Source organism: Castor canadensis, chromosome X (genome assembly GCF_047511655.1).
Source record: "Castor canadensis chromosome X, mCasCan1.hap1v2, whole genome shotgun sequence".
Classification (NCBI taxonomy): Eukaryota; Metazoa; Chordata; class Mammalia; order Rodentia; family Castoridae; genus Castor; species Castor canadensis.
Window position 1 is genome coordinate 126,583,976 of NC_133405.1, and position 21,950 is coordinate 126,605,925.

The 21,950-nt window shown below is 46.0% G+C and overlaps 2 protein-coding genes across 5 annotated transcripts in view; one reads left to right on the plus strand and one right to left on the minus strand.

Moving 5' to 3' along the window:
• Positions 1–12,454, plus strand: part of LOC141419506 (phosphorylase b kinase regulatory subunit alpha, liver isoform-like) — an 83,676-nt gene extending 71,222 nt beyond the window's left edge. Inside the window, 7 exon segments of the mRNA XM_074062293.1 lie at positions 3,498–3,616; positions 4,341–4,370; positions 6,275–6,328; positions 7,850–8,020; positions 10,224–10,277; positions 10,866–11,066; positions 11,579–12,454. Of these exon segments, the coding sequence (XP_073918394.1) occupies positions 3,498–3,616; positions 4,341–4,370; positions 6,275–6,328; positions 7,850–8,020; positions 10,224–10,277; positions 10,866–11,066; positions 11,579–11,755 (806 nt within the window). The 3' untranslated portion in view covers positions 11,756–12,454.
• LOC109684825 (serine/threonine-protein phosphatase with EF-hands 1) overlaps positions 1–21,950 on the minus strand; it is a 332,462-nt gene that overhangs the window by 227,376 nt on the left and 83,136 nt on the right. The window lies entirely within an intron of this gene.

Sequence of the window (21,950 nt, forward strand, 5' to 3'; positions counted from 1 at the left end):
AGAAAATGAGGATTAGGAAAGAAGCAAACACTAAAACCCCACAAAATGACAGGAACCGCTACATAGCTTTAAATTATAACTCTGAATGTTAATGATCTATTCTTCAATCCCAAGACACAGACTGATGGGTTGGATGAAAACACAAAACCCAACCATTTGTTCCCTACAAGAAATGCACCTCACTGGCAAAGAAAAACAAGCTAACAGTAAAAGGATAAAAAAAAGATTTTCCAAGTGAATTAAGCACAAAAGCAAACAGAAGTAGCTGTGTTCATTTGTCACAAAATAGACTTTAAAATTAGAAGAGATAAAGAAGGTCATTTCATATTGATAAGGGAACATTCATTAAGAGGAGATGGCAATTATAAACATATACACACCAAGCATCAGCACACCCAATTTCATAAAACACTACTTGACATAGAATCACAGACTCCAACACAATAACTGTGGGTAACTTCAATGTCTCACTCTAACTAGTACATAGGTCATCCATACAGAAAAATCAACAAAGACACTTCAGAATTAAACAACACTATAGATCAAATGGATTTAATAGACATCTACAGAATATTTCATCCAACAGCTGCACAATACTCTTTATTCTCTGCAGCCCATGGAACTTTCTCCAAATTAGATCATATCTTAGGACATAAACCAAGCCTTCACAAATACAAGAAAATTGAAATAACCCTTTGTATTTTATCAGACCACAATAGACTAAAACTAAAAGTCAACAGCAACAGAAAATATATGAACACCTGTAGAATGAACAATATACATTTGAATAATCACTGAGTTATTAAAGAAATAAGGGCAGAAATAAAAAATTCCCAGAATCAAATAAAACCTTTGGGATACAGCAAAGGTAAGGCTAAGAGGAAAGTTGATACCTATGAGCAACTACATTAAAAAATCAGAGAGATCTCAAATAATGATGGACCTCAAGCTCTTAAAAAAAACAAACCAAACCCAAAATTAGTAGGTAGAACAAAATAATAAATATTGGGCCAGAAGTTAATTAAATGGAAGCAAAAAAAAAAAAACCCAAATCAATGAAAGAAAAAAATTCGTTCTTTGAAATGATAAACAAGATTGATGAACCCTTAGCCAAACTAACCAAAAGAAGGAAGAAGACACCAATTTTAATAAAATTAGAGGTGAAAAGGGGGTATCCCAACATAAACCAATGAAATTGGGAAATATATGAAAAACTTACATTGTAATGAACCAGAAAACCCAGAAGAAATGTATGACTCTCTAGAAACAAATGACCTACCAAAATTGAACTAGGAAGATGTAAATGACTTGAACAGATTTCTGAGTAATGAGATTGAAGCAGTAATAGTCTCCTAACAAAGATAAGCCCAGGACTGAATGAATCCATCCCTGAATTCTTCCAAACATTTAAAGAACTAACACCAATGCTCCTTAAACTCTTCCATAAAATAGAAAGGGAAGGAAGCTACCAAACTCATTCTATGAGACCAGGATTACCCTGATACCAAAAATGGACAAGGACACAACAAAAAATTGTAGGCCAATTTCTCTGATGCAAACTCAGATGCAAAAATTCTCAACATACTTGCAAACCAAATTCAGTAATACATTTAAAAGATTGTACAACACAATCAAGTTGGTTTCATGTTTTTGATCATATGCAGAATGTAGAACTAAAATGATAATAATATTGGCACATGAGTATATGGGGACTCTGGTAGGGGGAACCAACAGAAGGGAGGGGGAAAAGAGGGCTTTGAGGGTGAACATGATCAAAGCACATTATTTTTATTTATTTATTTATTATTATTCATATATGCATACAAGGCTTGGGTCATTTCTCCCCCCTGCCCCCACCCCCTCCCTTACCACCCACTCCGCCCCCTCCCTCTCCCCCCCACCCCCTCAATACCCAGCAGAAACTATTTTGCCCTTATTTCTAATTTTGTTGTAGAGAGAGTATAAGCAATAATAGGAAGGAACAAGTGTTTTTGCTAGTTGAGATAAGGATAGCTATACAGGGAGTTGACTCACATTAATTTCCTGTGCGTGGGTGTTACCTTCTAGGTTAATTCTTTTTGATCTAACCTTTTCTCTAGTTCTTGGTCCCCCTTCTCCTATTGGCCTCAGTTGCTTTAAGGTATCTGCTTTAGCTTCTCTGCATTAAGGGCAACAAATGCTAGCTAGTTTTTTAGGTGTCTTACCCATCCTCATACCTCCCTTGTGTGTTCTCGCTTTTATCTTGTGCTCAAAGTCCAATCCCATTGTTGTGTTTGCCCTTGATCTAATGTCCACCTATGAGGGAGAACATACGATTTTTGGTCTTTTGGGCCAGGCTAACCTCACTCAGAATGATGTTCTCCAATTCCATCCATTTACCAGCGAATGATAATATTTCATTCTTCTTCATGGCTGCATAAAATTCCATTGTGTATAGATACCACATTTTCTTGACAAAGCACATTATACATATATGAGGATAACATAATGAAACCCACGAAATAATGTTTGAAAAGTGGGGAAAAGAGATAGGGGTTAAGAGAGTATGATAGAAGGTGCAAGTTTGACCCAAGTACATTATACACATCTATGGAAAGGAGACTCCTTTCTACAATTAATTTATATTAATAAAAAATAAAGATGATTTTTAAGTGTGAAAAAATAGGAGCCAGTCATGGTATGGGAAGCCTGTAATCCCAGGTTCACAAAAGTTGGACATCAGAAGGATAGCCATTTGAGGCTAGTGATCTCAGACCAGGCTGGCGTGGGACAAAGATGCAAGACATTATCTGAACAATAACCAGTGCAAAAAGGGTTGGAAGCATGGCTCAAGTGGTAGAGTGACTGCCTAGCAAGGGCAAAGCCCTGAGTTCAAACCCTTATATCACCAAAAAGAAAAGAAATACAAATAGGATTGGGTATGTTATTGAACACTAATGACATCATTCAGTCATTAAACATGATGTGATAGAATATTTATTGCCATGGAAAGACATTCACAATATATTAAGTAGAAAACCAGCTATACATATGCATATATCTCATGTTTATATATACCTATGTATGTGATATGCTGTATTATAAGGTAAAAACACACACAGCCAAACAAAAAGTTTGCAGGATACTGACTAAAATGTCAACAGATGTTTCTTCTGCCTCCCTTAGGTGGTCTGTTTTCCACAAGGACGATGTGTCTTGGGATAAGTAAAAGGTTATCTTTTAAGACCTAGTCAGTAAAAGGTTTTCTGCATCTGTTCCGTGTGCTGTTTAAGCAGTGTCTACACTTTCACACAGCAATTCTAGCACGACCTAGTGAGCCTTGCTGTGCTTGGCACTGGCAGTTGGGCACTGGCAAGGGCAGTGAGGCCCTCCTCTGATTGCGCTTATAACCAAGCTGGGGAGACAGGTGCAGACCCCATAAGCACATCACCTGTATTTCCTTCTGAGGGTGAGGTGGGTGCTGTAGAGTCCCGAAGAACCATGTGTTTCCCTTCCAGTGCGCCCCATCCATTCATCCACATCCAGCCCTGCCATCTCCATCCATGAGGTGGGACATACTGGAGTCACCAAAACTGAGAGAAGTGGCATTACCAGACTGAGAAGTGAGATGAAACAGGTAAGAACACCTTAGTGGTGGCAGCAAGTGGGAAGTAGTTCCTGCCTGGGCTCACCTCAAAAAGCCATAGAAACCCAGGTCATGAGGCTTCAGCCTCCTCTTTGTAGAGGATGTAAAATCGCTCTGCCTGGGATCTGAACATAGCCCTGTATCAGATAGGTACCCCAGAACTGCACACGTGAACCCCCCAATCCATCCTTAACCTTAATCCGCCCTTAATCTTCACCTGATGTTACATGTACATTCTGGAATATACCCCTGTCTCTTTGCTTCTGTGCCATTTAGAAAGTAAAATCATGTAAAAAGAACAACGTTACTCCATCAAATGCACCCTTCAACTGAAAGAACAAGAAGGGTTTGGAAATAGACCGGAATGACTGTGATGCGTGTATTCTCAACCTTCCACTGGTGTCTCTTTTCTTCAGCTTTATTTAATTCACAATAAAAATCCTTTCGATCTGACCCCCACAGGACTGCAACTCAACCTCTTTTCAATACTGATATGCCAGTTTGGTGCTAGGACTTAACCATGACACAGAAGGAAATAGTTTCCTTCTGACAGTGACCGGCAGTGAGAAATGCAGGTCTCATGCTGATCATGACCCACTGACTCCAGTCTGTGAGACACTAACGGTCATTCCCTGAGGTGACGTCAGGGTGATGGGAGTAGCAGGGCTTTCTTGACTCAGAGCTGGTTTTTACTTCCAAATGTTTTTACTTTCAGATGACCAGGAGAGCTAGTGCTGATGAACAGGTAAAACATCTTACCTTGTTTCTTCTGCGTGTGTGCTGAGTGTGATCTATGGCTTGAATGTGGACAGCGAAACTGCAAATATACGGTGTGTATGTGAACACAGGGAGGAGCGGCTCTGCTCAGTACAGTGGTTAAGGCAGACCAGCCCCAGGAACAGAAAGGAGGATTTGACAGCAGGAGAAATGACCTTGCCCTGTGCCTTAAAAAAAACCACTGATCAGATTCTTGGGCTTTGTAGGATACTTTGTGAGACAGGTCCAGGTGCTGCCTCACTGAGCATTTCTGTTCAAGACAGGGGACTAAATAGGGGGAAATGTGCTCAATGATTACGTCAGTTCAAAGAATGAAGCTATTTCTGTCTTCAGACCACCCAGGGCAGGTATTTAACCCTGAGAGGAAAAAATATCAGGGTACTGTTCTTTTCTATCACCTTGTGACATAGTCCCTTCTCATTCCTCCCAGAAAATTGGAATTGTTTTGTTGTTGTTTGTTTGTTTTTGAGATGTGGTCTCACTGTGCTGCGCAGGCTGGCCCCAAACTCCTGTGCTCCACTGATCCTCCCACCTCAGCATCCTGAGGAGCTGGGATTACAGATATAAACCACCATGCCTGGCTTTGGAGTCACATTCTAATAATTGATGTCTCTACGACCAGGGGAATATAAGCAGAGTGACATGAAAGTGCACATTGCACGTGTTGTCCAAGTGTAAAACACATTTGATCTCTCATTCTAGTTTACGCTTTTTCCAAGTTAGGAACCAACTTTCCAAACGTCTTCCTTTGCCAGCCACTTGGTGGCACCATCCCTCTGGTTACCCACATCCCAAAGGCCATGTGGATGGTTCCTTCCTCCTCCCTTTAATGCTGTCCTTGCATGTTATAGGGGTGAAATGACCACTTTTCTTCTGTGATATTCTATTAGCCAGTACCTATTTTGTGTTTGCCTACTTATGTCAAGGAAATACTTTCTGTTCAAACATATTTTTACAAAAAATTTCTTTTGGCTGCTTTAATGAAGAAACTGATGGAGTCTTTTACTGTGGGGAAAGAAACATAGACATTGAGTATTATTATAAATATGAATTAGAATTACTCATTTCAAGCCATCTTTTCATGACTTTAGAAATTAAACTGAATCATTCTATTGATCTCTGAAAGCCCAAACCATTCAAAATCTACTTGTATTAAATATTTAGGGATGCAAATAACACAGAAAGAATGTCTGGTGAAAGTGAAAACAGTAGTGGTGCAACTCTGATTTTCTAAAGTAACATTTCAGTTGTCTTTTTCCTTCCTGTACAGATACACACACTGTGACATGGAGTCATTCAGTGCCTATCTGTTCAAAATTTAATTGGTGCCATAGCATTCTAAGTTTCTACTCACTTTTGCAAGAACACCGTGTTTACAGACTGTACTCATGCAAGTTAAGGGTACAATGTAGATCCCATAGATGAGGAAATACTTTGTGGTCAAAGGTCATCAGCCTGATCACATATGTCACTCAAAGACTCTCTATGGGATGCCTGGTATTAGAGATTGGTATTTTCTTAGTTTCTGTAGATTTTCCTAATTTAACGTGAAACATTAGCATTTCATGGCTGTGACTTTGGAAAATGTGTCTCAGCTTGACTAGGCATTCTCCACAAAGGAATGGAACCTAGTACCATTTGCTATTTAAAGAGAGACCCTGTAGTGCCTTCTGCCCTGGAGCTGGTCCAGCCCTGTGCTGCAGTGCACCCTGGGGCTGCGTAGGCCTGTGCTGCAGAGTGAGAACCTGTCTAGCCTGCCCTCTCTGCCTTCCTTCCAGGGTACTTTTCATACTGCCCTTGTGTTTCTCCTCACTGCTGGTGTCTGTTGGTGTCACTACCCATGACTGAGTAAATTCTTTTTTTTTTTTGTAGTTCTTTTCTGTGGGCCAGGCTGTGTCCCTCAGTGTGCACTCTTCCAAGTCTGCGGTAAACCTGCGTTGGCATCGCATCCCTCCCTTCCCCTGCCTCCTTGTCTGTGTTTGTACCATCTGAATCCTCTGTGGCCTCACCCATGCTCCCACCTCACTCCTGACTTCTGTTTCAGTGTGTGAATACGCACACTCGGGCATGTGGTACTGGGAATGGAAGCCAGGGCCTCGCACATGCTAGGCAAACACTCTACCTCTGAGCTACATCTCCAGCACCTGAGCTGTGGCTGGGAAGTAGGGCACTTTGCGCTATCGGGAGTGAAGTCCCAGCTCAAGTGGAGGCCTAGGAAATGTTCTAATGTCTGAATCTGTGTCCTGAAACCAGCAGGAGAAAATCAGCTGAGTCATTGAGGAGTGCAGCTGTAATTACTTTTATTTGTAGCCAATTTCTGCCTTATTTAAATGGCAGTAATGAACCCAATGGAATAACCCAGCCTAACTGCCTTTCTACAAGTAAGATCTGTTGAAGTCAAAATGAGTACAGAGAAAAGAATCCCACTTTTTGCCCTGCTAGTGTTTAATAGTTGGGTGTTAGTTTTAAACCTTCAACGTGATGTTGCACGTTGAGAAATGAAAGTGCCAAATAGTCCAGAGAGAGGTGCCTGTGAGGATTCAGGTTATCCCTGTTATTCCTGCCCTGACCTGGAGGCCTAGGGGCTAGAATCCACCAGGGGCAAGACAGCAGGTGGGGAAGACAGGCCTGCTTTCCAGGCCCTGCTGGGAGCTCCTGGGCTGCCTGTAGATCAAGAGAAGCAGTGCTTCTCTTGCGGAGGCCAGAGGAGGCCAGCCTCAGGGGAGGAGGTGGAAAGGAAATCATGCCCTTTTCCCCCAGGTCAGCAGAGCCTGTCCCAGTTGAGCCACCATGGTCCAACCTTAGAAGGAAACCGAGGGCCAAGAACATAAAGCATGATTGAAAAGCATGGGTGGAAATGCCAAAATCTCTGAGGTTCCACACTAGCCAGGGATTTCTAGCCTTGAGCATTTCTCTCTGCCTTCTGGTCCTTTCCTCATGAATTATGCGTGGCAATCTCTGTGGCACTCACCCTATGTGAAGGTGATGGTCGCTTCTCTGTGGCATTGCCAGAGTAAGTAAAGTCAGCCTGAGAGGCTCACTTGCTCCACGGCCAGCATCTCTCTCAAAGCTCTCTTGTGGGCTGTTTCCCTGGAAGCGAGTAGGCTTCCCATGGCAGGCCAGAGTTCTTCAGTGGGGAACAGCCCTCAGGGTGACAGCTACCCCCATGAGCACTCAGCACAAGCCAGGCATGCTCTTGGGTTTCTGGGTCCCCTTGGTATGTACCATGTCCTGGGGGCTGGGAGGAGTTAAGTGACAAACCAGAGTGGGAAAGATTAATTGAGCATCAAGCTGCAGACAAAGTGGAATCGAGGAGTCCTCCCTGGGTGAGTAGCATCTGGTCGTGTTGAGGAGGTGAGTCAGCCTTCATGGTAGCAAGCTTTCCCTGGTGACACCTGCTGGGTGGCCCTTGAGGCTTCTGCAGACCATGTGGTGTCTGTCTTGCAGAGGTCCAGCACCCCATCCTCACCCACGGGCACTTCATCATCAGATTCTGGCGGACATCACATCGGCTGGGGTGAGCAGCAGGGTCAGTGGCTGCGCAGGAGAAGGCTGGACGGGGCCATCAACAGGGTCCCTGTTGGCTTCTACCAGAAGGTGTGGAAGATCCTTCAGAAGGTGCGCTGGGAGCTGGGCCTTGCTCTGCACACACTGGTGCTTGGGAGACACCTGCTCCCAGGGAAATGAGCCACTCCCACTCCCCATTTTCTTTGTGAGTCGCACTGGCACCACCAGGTATCAGGTAGCAGATGACTGCAGAACAACCAAACATAGCCCCCACTTGACTCTGGATAGCTCCTAGTGGAGAGCAGGGTTTCTCCACTTGAGCACAATGGACACCTGGTGCTGACTAATTCTCTGCTGCGTGGGACTGTCCGATGTACTGTAGGATATGTAGCAGTACCCCTGGCCTCCACCTACTAGTTGCCAGCTGCATCTCCCCCCACCCCCGTGGGGGTAACAAAAAAACTGGTTCCAAACATTGCCAGATGTCCCCTGCAAAGCAAATCGCCCCTTGTTGAGAGCCTCTGGCTGGGACTACAACAAGTAAGACAAAGTGGCAGCCCAGGTTGTGAGGGACTGACTTTGACATAGTTCAGGAACATAGAAAAGTTGGGAGATAGACAAAAACTGAAGAAGGCAGGGAAGGCTTTGCACAAAAGCTCTGTAACATCCCCTTTCCCCGGACGTTTGCCCTGGACAGTTCAGGAGGGTTCTTGATAGGGCTGGCTCCAACATGCTGCATATTCAGGCAAGCATGGTGTTCCCTTCAACCTGATAGAGCCCTGCTGTCTGCTGGGCACTGAGGGCCCACAGAAGTAAGACATTCTAGTCTGGCCCTGGGTCTCATGTGCTCTGAAGGCACAATCTCTCTCCCACCCTGGGCTCTCCCTGCTTCCTTGCCTGGAGGACAGGGCCCTCAGAGCCCCCTCCACTAAGCAACTGCCCACTGCTACGTGGCCAGATTGTGACAAGGCTGGGTTTGCCATATTCCCTGGGGCCTGTTAACATTTCACCAGAGGTGGTTGTTGGGAACTGCCAAGAGGTGACACAGCAACAGACTGTACTGCATACACCTGACAGCAGGAGAGCCTGGCTGAGCACCCATTGCCAAGGTGGGGGAGCATGGGAAGACAGGCCCCTCTGTTCTCTGCATGCCATAATCTTTCTCCTCCCACATCGACCTCAGGTTGTTCATGCAGCTCCCTGGGCCCCACCAGAGCTTGTCCTGCCTCTCCCACAGAGGGACAGAATGCAAACCATACAAGCTAAAAGTTGTTTCCAAACCAAACCAGACTTTTCCTAAACAATTTCTTTTTAGCTCCTTTCACAGTAGGAGAGGAGAAAACTGTAATCCCAAATGAGAACACACGCCAGCCCCCTCTGTAAAGCCACATAACCATTTGGTCTGTGTTCTTTCTGCAGCAGGCACCCCGGGCCAGTCACAGAGCCTTGGTCTCTGTGCTTTGTGGGCCTGAGGGAGGGTGCTGATCTGGGAGGGAGGTCAGAGCTTGCCCTGCCCCTGAACACCTGAACTCTGGTACCAACAGTGCCCACAAAGCAGAGTCCTTGGAGCCCTCAGTGATCCCTGGTCTACCCTCCCACACCTCTTTTCAGGAGCCCTTAGGCTGAAGTGAAGGCAGCACAGCTGCTGCCAGCTGGGACTCAGGAAGGTAAAAGGTGGCCAATTAAGACTCGGCCTAACCATTCCTAGAAAATGTCCCCACTCTTCCTGGATGTCACGTGCTTCCGTCCAGACTTCTACTGGCAGGATACCAAGATGCTTTTATTATGAAAAAGCAATTTGTATGAAGCCCACTTGATATTTATATACACGCGTGTGCGTGTCTGTGCATGTGCTCAAGTCTTTTGTGATTGGTGCTTATTATAGAAATCTCGAAAATAGATGCCTGCCGAGGCAGAGAAGCATCACTTCACCAGCAGAAGCCATGAAAATCTCTCTTCATTATGGCACCGAAGGGAGCCTGGCAGGCACCAGGGCCCTGTTGCCAGGTGAAATGCGGAGCCCCTGGGGAGGAGGATGCGACAGCTCCCGAGGGCATTGTTTCTGCATGATCTCAAAGATGCCTGCTGGTTTCCCCAGAATTGTTCCATCAAAAACACAGCCTGTGGGCAGTGAGAACAGTGCTCTAAAAATAACTGACAGTCTGGCGTGTTCCAGCCCTTATGTGGATTTCAGGGCAGGGAAAGCTGTGTGCACATGCACGCGGGAGTGCGTGTGCACTCGTTAGTGCCTGAGTGCAAGCACACACATGCTATCTTCTGGAGTATGACTGTAATTTCTGTGTTCTTCCTCCAGTGCCATGGTCTCTCTATTGATGGTTATGTCCTCCCATCTTCAACGACCCGAGAGGTAGGATGAAAAACTCAAATGCCAGCTGCTTTGTGGGTTTATTTCATGGCCTGTGCCTCTCAAGCTTATTCTGTATATACAAGCCATTTGCAGGTTTCATCTCTTTAGCCACCTCACCCTCAAACTGAGCACATGTGTTCCCATCACCTTTGCTGTCTTGTTTCCCTTAGAAACAACATATGTGGACTACTGAGCTCTTTAGATTTACCCAAACTCCATCTCACACGCAGCCTCCTTGACTCCTTGTCCTCCAGCCACAAGCTGTCATTTCCTCTGGGTTATTTTTCACCCATGCAGTCAGGTGCCTGTCCCAGGTACCTTGCTTTATACCATAGGGAATTTCTTTTTCTTCTTTTCAGAAGAAACAAATAAGAAATGGTCCCTGTCCCTGGAGGTCACAGTCCAGTGGGTAGTCAAGGCCAACTGGCTCCCAGGGAACAGCACTCAGCCTTCTACTTCAGAGGGTTCCCTCTGCACAATCGGGACAGTGGCCAAAAGGGTGGCAGCTTTTAAGCTGAGTTCCAACAGTCCTGGGGGCAGTGTTGGTTACAGGTCTGCCCTGTCTCTCACTGCTGGTCCCTTTGGCAGATGACCCCACATGAAATCAAGTTCGCTGTCCATGTGGAGTCAGTGTTGAACCGTGTGTCCCAGCCCGAATACCGGCAGCTGCTGGTGGAAGCCATCATGGTGCTGACGCTGCTCTCAGACACGGAGATGGAGAGCATCGGGGGTATCATCCACGTGGACCAGGTCGTGCAACTGGCCAATCAGCTGTTCCTGCAGGACCAGGTGGGTGTGCCTAAGCCACCCACTCAGCCCACAGCCAAGACATGTTACCTGGCTTGGCTGGCAATCTATCGAGGCTGTAGTTGTGTCCAATAGGAAGGCGTATACTCAAACAAAGAAAATGTCATCACAGATGGTGAGAAATGTCAACCACTTGGTTAGGAAATGGCACATTGGCCACTTGGGAAATCTGACAACTTTGGGGGATAGACAGGTATCAGTGTGGGCACCACTTGCTATATACATGGCCCTGGGTGAACTGGTAGCCTTATACACAAAATCAAGTTAGGCAAGACTCTGTCCTCCAAACAGTCAGTAATGCACTGCAAAGCAGGGTCTGTGAGAACCCAGCCCAGAGCAGAGGCAGAATGTCCCTGGGTGGCACTGGCTTCTTGCAGTGGGGCCTGGCTGTGGGTCTCTAGACCCGCCTCTCACCTAGTCAACCACTTCCAACAAGCAGAATGATACGCAGGGGAAACAGTGAACGCTACTCATTCTTTCTCTGCCTTTTCCAGCTGCAGTTGTCATTTGGAGCCCTAGACACCCTGGAGAAAGATCAAGATTCTGGAATTTGCCACTTGTTTTATGACAGTGCTCCAAGTGGGGCTTATGGGACCATGACCTATCTAACAAAAGCAGTGGCTTCTCATTTGCAGGAATTGCTACCCAGCTCAGGCTGCCAGATGCAATAGTGCCTCACCGGTAAACATGACCACTCTGCATCTGTCACTCTCCCCTAGCCTCACTGGGAGCTTTTTTCTGTCCCCACCCCACCCCCGAAGGTCCCCTGTGCCATCACAAAGCATGTCCTTTCAGAAAGACTTGCAGATTGGAAATGACAACACTGCACATGAAACCAACGTATGTTTAGAGCTGAAGAATCTGCTTCCCCAAGGAGCACCCTGGGATCATTTTCCAGGTTGATTTCACTGGAACATTTGTCACAGCATCTGGTTTCATGGACTCTTGAGAAAGAACTGGAAATTGGTCTCTTTTGAGTGCAGAGTGAACCGAGAAGTCAGCTTAAATTGGCTTTCACTGAGAGTTACAGAAATAGGTTTGATGAGCTGGTGACACATCTTGGAAATGGAAAGATCCTTTCAGTGGCAAAAACTAGATAAGCAGACCTTGACAGAGGAACATCTTAACAGGATGCTGTCTGTCTGGGGTCCAAGCTGTTTACCAAATAGAACAATTCTGACATTCTGTGAAATCTTGGTTGTATTGTGCCTTGCTTTCAGTGTCTTGTTCTATTGGCATGGTTACCTTTCTGGAATATAAATTCTCTGTTGCCAGGATGGATAAAATTGCTCCTAGTTAACTTTGGCTCATGTTCTTCAACGATATCATCCTGGCTGTCTATGAATTAGAGGTTTCTTTGCTTTATGAAAATCCACATCTTCCCGAATCTATGGGGAAAAAAAGGAATGCAAATATCCAGGTTTTCTTATAGCAAGGTAAGCTGTTGTTTCAGGATTAGAAAAAGTAGGGTGCTGGACATCAGTGGGTCACACCCGTAATCCTAGCTACTCAAGGAGCAAAGATCAGGAGGATCGCGGTTTGAAGCCAGCCTGGGCAAATAGTTTGTAAGACCCTGTCTCGAAAAAAAAGCCCATCACAAAAAAGGTTGGTGGAGTGGCTCAAGGTGTAGTCCCTGAGTTCAAACCCCAGTACCATAGGGAAAAAAAAAGGCAGGGAGTCCCTGGGAAGGCCTGTGTTTCCCCCACACACACTTCAAAACTCCAGGCTCTGCAGGAACTATTGCTTGATGAGTATGAGTCAGTAGATGCCATGGAAATTAGTGGTGTGTTCCCCCAGAAACAATGCTTCCATCTTAAAAATAGAGCCAGGCTGGGAACTTGAACCCTTTTCACAGTTGTGCTTTCAGGTAGGTGTGGTTGGAGGCACCTATTGTAGAGAAGGATGAGTTGTGCAGGGTCTGGCAAATCTTTTGCCAGTGTCCTGGTGAATGGAATTTCCCTCCAGGCATTGTCTTCCTGTGGTGGGGGAATAAACTACAGCAAGAATAGATTTGGTAAGTACATAATAAACACTGACAAAGTCACTTGGTGGCCAATGGTGCACTCCACCTGGTCGAGAGTGATGGGTTAAATTTTGGTGACTGCTTCTGAAATGAAAATGAGGCTATCAGAGTGATTCCTCAAAGTTTATGTGGAGGTGGCAAAGAGAGGTTGATGCTGTACGGGCTTTCAGAGACACCCAATACCTGGAAAATCATAGATGGCAGTTTCTGATGGTTATTCTCCAAGCAGAGGAAGAGCAGAGTAACCTCACATTCCTGTCTACCTGGCAGTCTCTTGTCAGGCCAAGACGGATATTTTGTAGTTGCCCCGAGGAGAGGCTCTTGAAATGACAGCAGGCTTGGTGTGCTCAGGGAGCTTGGTGGAATGTAGGAGCCACTAACCCTGGATTTCACTGCCTTTGTTTCCATTTCTTCCAAACCACAATACTCTCCTTGCTGAGATACAGAATACTTTTTTTTTAAACTCACAGAGTCTTTCTCAGTTCTTGCCACAGTGGACTTAAGAATTGCTTCACTTAGGAGCAGATCTCAGGGACTGTGTGGGCAGATGCCTGCGGCAGCAGCAGCCCACCAGCCATGCACAAGTCTGACACGTACCCTCTCCCTGGGCACGAGCAGTGCCCTGCCTGTTCACACCCTGCCTGCCCAGGAAAGGATGAGATCATCACTCAGAGAGCCATAGCAGTAGTGGATTCAGGACAACTAACTAGCTTGATTGCTGCCATTTGCCTGAGAATCCACGGGTCACAGCTTCCCAGGTTCCTACTATTTATCATAGGCTTTGAAAAAAACTGTCTTTAAGACATTGCTGACATAAGAGTCAGAGAGTGATGTCATTCACCCAATAGGTTCCCTGTGCATCATTTCAAACACAGATAAAGAAGGGTACGAGGCATGAGAGTGCCTATTGCTGGTTGGGAGAAGTTCCAGAGAGTTAAAGCATTCCAAACTGAGCCCAGTGCTAATTTAAAACAATCAACTGCCTGTCAATGACGTGAAAAGCCACAGCTGCTGTGTTTGGGCTCACCCAGCTAGATGCCAGCAAGGAGAGGAACAGGAATAAGCGATTCACCCAAGCTTTCGAGTCACTCTTTGAAACCTCTTTAAAATGAGTCCTGAAATAGGTCCATTTCCACAGGCATCAAGCTGTCAGCTTCAAGAAGGAAAAGAGGTTTCCTGGGCTACATCCCTTTAGCGAGCAGCTGAGGCCAGGCTGAGGAAAGATGTTTGAGGGGGGTGGTGATAGTCCCTGTGGCTATCAGGTCTGGGCTGGATGCTCCCCAATCCCAAGGGCAATGGGAGGGGGCTTCTTTCTTGTCTTCCCCCTCAGAGCCGAAAAGGCACGATTGACCTTTTCTGGGGATGAGGTTAGAATGTCTGCCTTAGAGGTCACATCTGTGGAGCCAGGAACCAACATTTCTTCTAACATCTTCAGTTGAAAAGCAGCCAGCTGCCCCACCGCCTGCTCTCCCTGCCTTTCACAGAGGTAAGTTCAGCATCTCAGCACTGACACTGGACCTCTGTGATCTTGGGCAGGCAAGTCAACCTCTGTGTGCCTCAGTTTGCCTTTCTACAAGAACAAGAGGCCTACAGCCTGACACAGGACTAAGCCTGCATGAGCTCACCTGCTTCTGGCATTTGAGTGCCCTCTGGTAACCCTGGGTTGGTCCAGTGGGGAGCAGAGGCTCTGTCATGCCCAGTGTCTCTCTGGATAGAAATCTGTCTGTTGGGCGCTCAGAGGGTCTACCATGCTTCTGAGACATGGTGATGGGAAGGGGGAATTGTCAGGCCTTAGCTGCCTGGGTACAGAGGATTAAATGCTCCCTGTGTAAAAAGGAAAAAAAACCCACCAGATCAGGAGACAAGAGAAACAGTTTTCAGTTTATCGATGCCACTTATTTCTGGACAAGATGACAGGAGGCTTGGTCTCCCTTGGTGAAAATTACAGGAGAATCATCTGTTAGTTCTATTGGCGTGTGTACAAATCTGGCAAATAGCTTTTGTCTTTTTTGCTTCCTTCTTATCAAAGGGCACTAAAGTCATCTACCTCTCCCTGTACACCATTATCTTTCAAGGTGACTCTTAAGCTTTTGAAGTCACTGCCATCTGCTCTGTGCAGCTCTGTACTTTACAGATGTGAGAGCACCACGTTCCCAGAATGCCTCTGTTCTCCTGGACATAGCTACTGATAGCTCTCCCTGTGAAGAGAAAAGACAGCAGCACTTTTGCCCTTTGAGCCCAGTGTTTGAGCCCTTGTTTCCCTCAGAAAGCCACTTAGGCTGAAGCCAGGGCCTTCAGTTACCAGAGTTCTCTGAAGAATGAAAAGGCCAGAAACTAATGCTGTTCTGCAAAACAACTAAGATTGTTGTGTGTTTGACTGTTTGGGGGAGGGGAAAACTCCATCAGAAAACTACCATGATCTGAGCAAAGTGGTTCATGCCTGTAATCTTAGGTACTTGGGAGGTAGAGATGGGGAGGATCATGGCTCAAGGACAGCCCATGCAAACAATTAGTGAGACCCCCCCTCATCTCACCTAATAATATGCTGAACATGGTAGTATGCACCTGTCATCCGGGAATGTGACAACTATAAATAGGAGGAGGAAAACCCAGACCAGCCCTGGCATCAAAGCAACACCCTATTTGAAAAATAAAGCAAAAAGGCCTGATTGTATGGCACAAGTGGTAGAGTGCCTGGCACGTGCCAGGCCCTGAGTCCAAATCCCAGTACTGCAATAAAAGAAAAAACCTACCTTTTTAAATGAGCATATGTACAGTTTTGGCAAAATGGCCTTCTTAGAAAGAGTGCAATAATTACAACCAGTGAACTCTGAAGTCATGTGATTTGTCCCTGTGCCTACTGTAATATGTAAGCTATTCTGAAAAAATGAATGAACCCACAAGCATTTTTGCATGCCTACTATGGCAAGGCATTCATAGGCATGCAGAACCTTGGACTGGCAAGGGACAGATGACTAAAAGCACCCTGTTAGTTTTTGGAGAACTCAGGAAGGACATTCGCTACCTACTGAGGTAAGTATTCCTCATGCTGATCTGTGGTGACATTCATATCTCAATCCTAAGTCCTGGGCAGCTTTGGCCCATTTCTCAGCAGGTGGCTACCTGAGTCTTACACCTCCAGCGGGTGCAGCTGAGGTGCCAGGCTTAGCACAGGGCATGTCTTTGGGTTGACCAAGCTTTGTGTGTGTGTGTTGGGCATGAGGAATGGTTGTGGTTCCACAATGCCTTTTTGAAAGATGCAAAACCAGGATGAATTCGTCAAGGAGCAATCCCAGTAACTGCCTCTAATCTCATGGTCTTGATGTCACTCTTTGCCATATGTCCCAGTTGTTATTTTCAAAAAATAGTAATCAACTCTACCTGAGTTAAATAAGAAGTAAGCTCCTTAAGGAACACTGGCTAAGCACACATCATCAGCTTTAGAGCTATTGAACTGGGGCAAAACCCTCCATCACTCACCAGTGTTTCCAGGCTCGTGTGTTGGGACATGTACCACAAATATGCTGGACATTGCCACTAGGGCCATCATGTGTGCTCTTTCAGAAATAATATAATGACTTGTACACATTCTCCAGAATGGATTGCAAAATATAGCCACTAGCTGTCAATGCAAGGTGACACTCTGTCAGGAGTTCTGCATGAGGGGAAGGGAGGCCATTGGCCGAGAGTTCTGCTTTCTACGTTGGATATGGGGCAACCTCACAATGTGGAGATCCCCTGGACAAAGGAAGGGGGTTCAAAGGCCAAACATCCAAAACTAAATGTCCACTCCCACCAGGAGTTTTGGTTTTTATTCCTTTGTCCAGAAAAGAACTTGTGCCTCCCTCCAGGTGTCTGCCGTGGAGAATTACCTGTAGAAATGGGATTGGCCTCAGAGAAGGCAGTGTGGCAGGAGTGACACACTTCTGGGATCAAGGCAAGGTAGCTGTATGTTCTCCGTGTACATGTGCAGGTGATGATCCATGGCATCCAGATCTCCACTGTTGTCCAGAACAGCCCCCTGAGACCACCTTGCAGCCCTCAGCTTCTGAGGAGCTCCATGATGCAGCCCAGCAAAATCTGGGGACTTGCCAAGGGGCCACACATTCTTTGTGACCACCTTGAGCCCAGCTCTGTTACACTTCCCTGGACCCTGAATGATAGCTCATTTGGAATAAGAGCAAATGATTGTCACATCTTCCTTTGTAAGCCTTTAGTCAGCTGGGGGGGGATTTAAAAATAAAGACTAGGAAGCTAATCTGGGTATGAACATTTCCCTTGTAAGCATCTGAGGCCACTGCGGCTCAAGGGAGGCACAGGCATCTCGGGGCCGTGGCCCTCTCACCTCTACCTTGCTTCTGCAGGCTCTGCCTTTCCTCTGCAGAGGCAGGAAAGAGCCCCCTGCACTTCTCCCTCCCTCATTAACCACAAGAGCTCCAGAGCAGCAGCCCTGAGCAGGCTGGGGAGATTTGGAGAGGGCATCGCACATGGCGGTAGGTGAGACAGGCATTTAGACAGGCCATGAGAGGAAGCAGCCATGCTAAATCAACCCTTGTGATGCAAAAGGAATAGGCTCAGCTGCCCTTGCAGCCCGAATCTCACCAGCAAAATCTTGGCTTTTCATTCTGTAAAGGGAGCTCCCTTGGGGGCTAGGCTGCTGACTGAAACCCTGCCATGCTGGATGTGTGCTTCTGTCCAGGACCCAGGTAGACTGTCTACCGGCTTAGTGCTGTTGCCACACGTGTATGGCAGGGGCTGGGCCAGGCCAGGGAGTGTACAGAGATTCCATGCCTAGCAGGGGAAGGAGACAAAAGAAAGACAGTCACCAGTGAGGAGTCATATTGGAGCCCAGAGGGAGTAAGTGTTCACTCCACACACTGAGCCAATGCAGGCTTGGCAGTGTATATGGTGGTGGAACTGCAGAATGTGGAAGGAGCAGGAGCCGGGCCAGCAAAGCAGCCTGCAAAATGCCAGTGCTTGGCCAAATAGAGAGACCATAGTACAACCTGTGTTCTGTGCCCCTAAATGCCAGCCCTTCCCCCCCAAAACACACACACACAAGGAGCGGCCATGTTTGCACAGCAATGCAAGGGGCTGCCTGCAGGGAGGGCTTGCAAATCAGCTGGGAGCCTGTTGATCCTTCTAAGTTGCCTCCTGGGAGTGATGGGCACCCCCTTTCAGGTCAAAGATGAGTAAAATACTCACCTGCAGGAAGTTGGAGGCCATGGAGCAAAGGCTTTGCAAGAGTTTAAACTGTCAAAGCATGTGCTGTGTGGTATAGGACAGCTGGGTGATCCCAAGACCATCTCTGTGTCTCCCTAGCTCAGCCCAATGTGTGACTCCTCCTCTCCATCCAGGCAAGGAAGGAATGAATAATTAGATACACAATGTGCCAGGGAGTGACAAGTGCCATAGTCAGGACAAAGCAGAGAAAAGGACAGGGAGGCCTGGGGTCAGGGCAGTCGCTATTGGATGTGACGATTAGAGAGGAACTCTGATTAGCAGGACTTGATGAGACTCCCCAAAGAAGTGAGGGTCTGAGGCAGGCAAGGCCTGAGGGAAGAGAGAGCTAGGCAGAGGGAACAGTCACAGTCAGTGCAAAGGGCCTGAAGCAGGCAGGCAACCAATATGTTTAAGGAGCCTGTGGGGTGGAGTGAAGCCATCAAGGGAACAGAGGGTGTGTGTGGAAGGGATATGCACACTTTGTCTTTGGTCCCAAGTCCCTGGGAGATTTTGTGCAGAAGAATGACATGACTGTTGTGTATCCTTTCAGAGGGATTCACTTTGAAGGGTATGGGACAGTAGCTAGAGGCAAAAGAGAAAAGGGGTTCATTTTACAGCACATTTAGTGGGACTGTGTCTGTAAGACACAGTAAGAGGACGAGTGAAGAAGGGAACACATGCCCAAGGTGATTTAACTTACTTCTGATATATGGGCAAGGCAGGGAGTTGGGAAATCTGATGTCTGAGAACCATGGCTTGGATATTGATAAGGTATCATATCCTCCATCCTTAAATTCTTTCTCTGTTGAGATCAGGATCTTTCTGTTCCTCCATGGCCAATGACTTGAATCCAGTGACATATCTTGGTGAACAAGCCAGGAGACTTGAGGAGACCCCCCTACTCAGGAGCAGGTGAATTTATTCTCTGAATGTAGTACGCTGACCTGATTCCTTATCAATATGCGGATCAAGTGTCTTTTCAGTTTTACTCTCTCATTCTGGACCTTATCTTACAAATCTTGTATAACTGTGGAAGTTTACTCCTCCTCTCCCCTGTGCCTGGGAAGACCAAATCATTGTATCCTAAACTGAAACTTCAAAGTTATGTAAACATTCGGGGCTCTGTGTATTTCCTCCCCCTTCTGCTGCCTTGTACTTCTTGCTTATATTTTGCTGTCCAAGGTCATTTGGGAATTTTGCTATCTTAGCCAGCTCTAGCTGAAATGTATTATTCTGTAACTTTTAGACTCAGGTAAGACCAAAGGAAAAATGCATAAAGGTACCATTTTAAAAAATCCAAGTGGGAGCAAAGTGTATATAAGGCCTGCAGCCATGTGTGGACAGGTATTCTCAATTTGTTTCATTCTATCATAAATATAGTTTAGGTTAAAAATGATAGAAAGGAACCAACAAGTAGAAGATGAGGAGATTTTAAAAAGGTTATAAAGAAGAGCATTGTTGGATAAAAGGGATTTTGTGTGTAAATGGTTGTATCCTAAAAACAAAGGATTGTTCCAAAATGGAAGCAGATAAGGACAAAACCAGAAAGCTAAAAGCATGTCACTGAAAAACTGTTAGGATTTATGCTGAGATACAATTGATAGAATATGGTAGGGCATGATGAGGCATAAGAAAGTTATAAACATAAGGACATTCTCTGGATACAAAAGATTTTTACATGATAAAAATAAGGTTTTGTCTTAAAGGATTGTTTCAAAATGGAAATAGATAATGACAAAACCAGGAGGGTAAAAGCATGTGGCAGAAGGATTGTGGTAGGGTTTAGAATGAGATATAATTCATTTTTTAAAAACCCAGTGCTGTCTTGTTAAATTTATAAAAAGGCTCTCCAAAATCTTCCTCTTAAACCTCAGTAAAGCTGGAACACAAAAAAGTATTGTTGTTGATATCATCTCTGAGATGACCCACTCTCCTGAGAGTATATCCTTCTTTTAATAAGCTTTGCTCTTACTTTCACTACATTTCTCTCTCACTTGAAATCTCTTTCTTGAGGGAAGGTGAGTTACTGAAGATCCTAACCTAAACTGCTGGTAACACTTCCGCCCTGTCTGAGATGCTCACAATGTCCTAGAGCAGCTCCTGTTCTGCTGCTATTTAGGAGAAGAATCTGGTAGCCGGGAATGGTGGTTAGATGACAGAAGTCGAGCAGGAGAGGAACTCTTCCCATTCCCTTCCTCAGCCTACTCCACATCTCAGGCCTCCAAGCCTGTGTGCTCCTTAGAACCTTTTCAAGCCAAACAAGTGTGCAACACACGCACAATTATGTACACATGCCGATTCACAGCCGCATACCTATGTCTGCCCACACTGTGTCCCTCAGTGCATGGGACTGCACTTGCTGTACAGTAAGGATTCAGTGGCTGGGAACTGTCCCTACATTCCTCCTTAGGCTTCGCTTCTCCTGTTCTTCCTACCCTTTAAGATATTTCTCTATCACAAACCTGGTGGATGTCAGACCTCTTTTTGGATGTCCTTAAGCCCCCGCCTCACTCTTTAGGTTAGGTGCCTTAGAAACCATGAGTTACAGGTTTTGCAGCTGATATCTTTCTTCAAACATTCTAAAGCCTTCACATTCTGCAAGTTGCTCAAAGGCTGCTTCCTCTGCATTTTAAATAGATGTGCTGGGCTGAGTTTTAAATTTGACACATTTTTAACTGATAAAAAGCACAATAAAAAATTAAAACAAGAAAGAAATGTAATGACTCACCCACCAGAAGAAGGGAGGTGCTCCCTGCTGGAAGGTGGTCATGTGAGGACATTCTAGGAGCCCAGTCCATTTGTGTACCTCAAGGGGTGGAAAAAATGGACATATGGTGGGAATAGTTGAGGCCAAAAGGACTGGCCCTGAGGAGGCCCTGGGATAAGTGACTTGGTACTGTGGGGGTCTTCATCGGGCAACCCTCAAGAGTGTTTGAGAATCAAGGAAGACAGGGCATAAGTGTACATCTTGGCCAGTAGCACAAGGTTCAGTTACTGGGAGGGGCACACTCTCATTGTACCATGTCTGCTTAGAAGACACTAACAGACCAGGATTTTACAGGTGGGGAAACTGAGGTTCCAGAGGACTTGTGAACATCATACATTCACACACATTAGTGACAGCTCATTTCCTGACTCCATGTTTCCTAGATGTGGGCAAAGAACATTGCATTTCCCTTATAAAGTCACCTGAGAAGAGACTCTTGTTTTCTTGATTAAGGATTGGACGGTAGATATGGAGGGAAATAGTGAAAGGAAGGGACTTCTCAGAACACAGGATTAAAAAGCTGAATTCAGCCTGGGATTTGACTATCATGCTTGCAAATGGGCAGCTCAGGGTGCATAGTCCCCTGCCCCTGACTCACAACCCCAACACACCCAGAGAGAACTTTGCTGGCCTCTAACACACCCAGAGAAGGGGTGAGGCCTGGCTCCATGCCTAAGGGTGCCCAGATCCCCCCAAGTCCTCCAGCTATTAAGTGGGGGAGGACAGCCCACTAGACCTCTCTTAAAGAGCCACTTCAATGTCAGAGGAAATTCGGTTAGTGCTTTGAAAACAGCAGTGCTCTTAACTAGGGTCTCTGTTTTAATGTGGACTCAGCCACCTCAGAGAATATGAG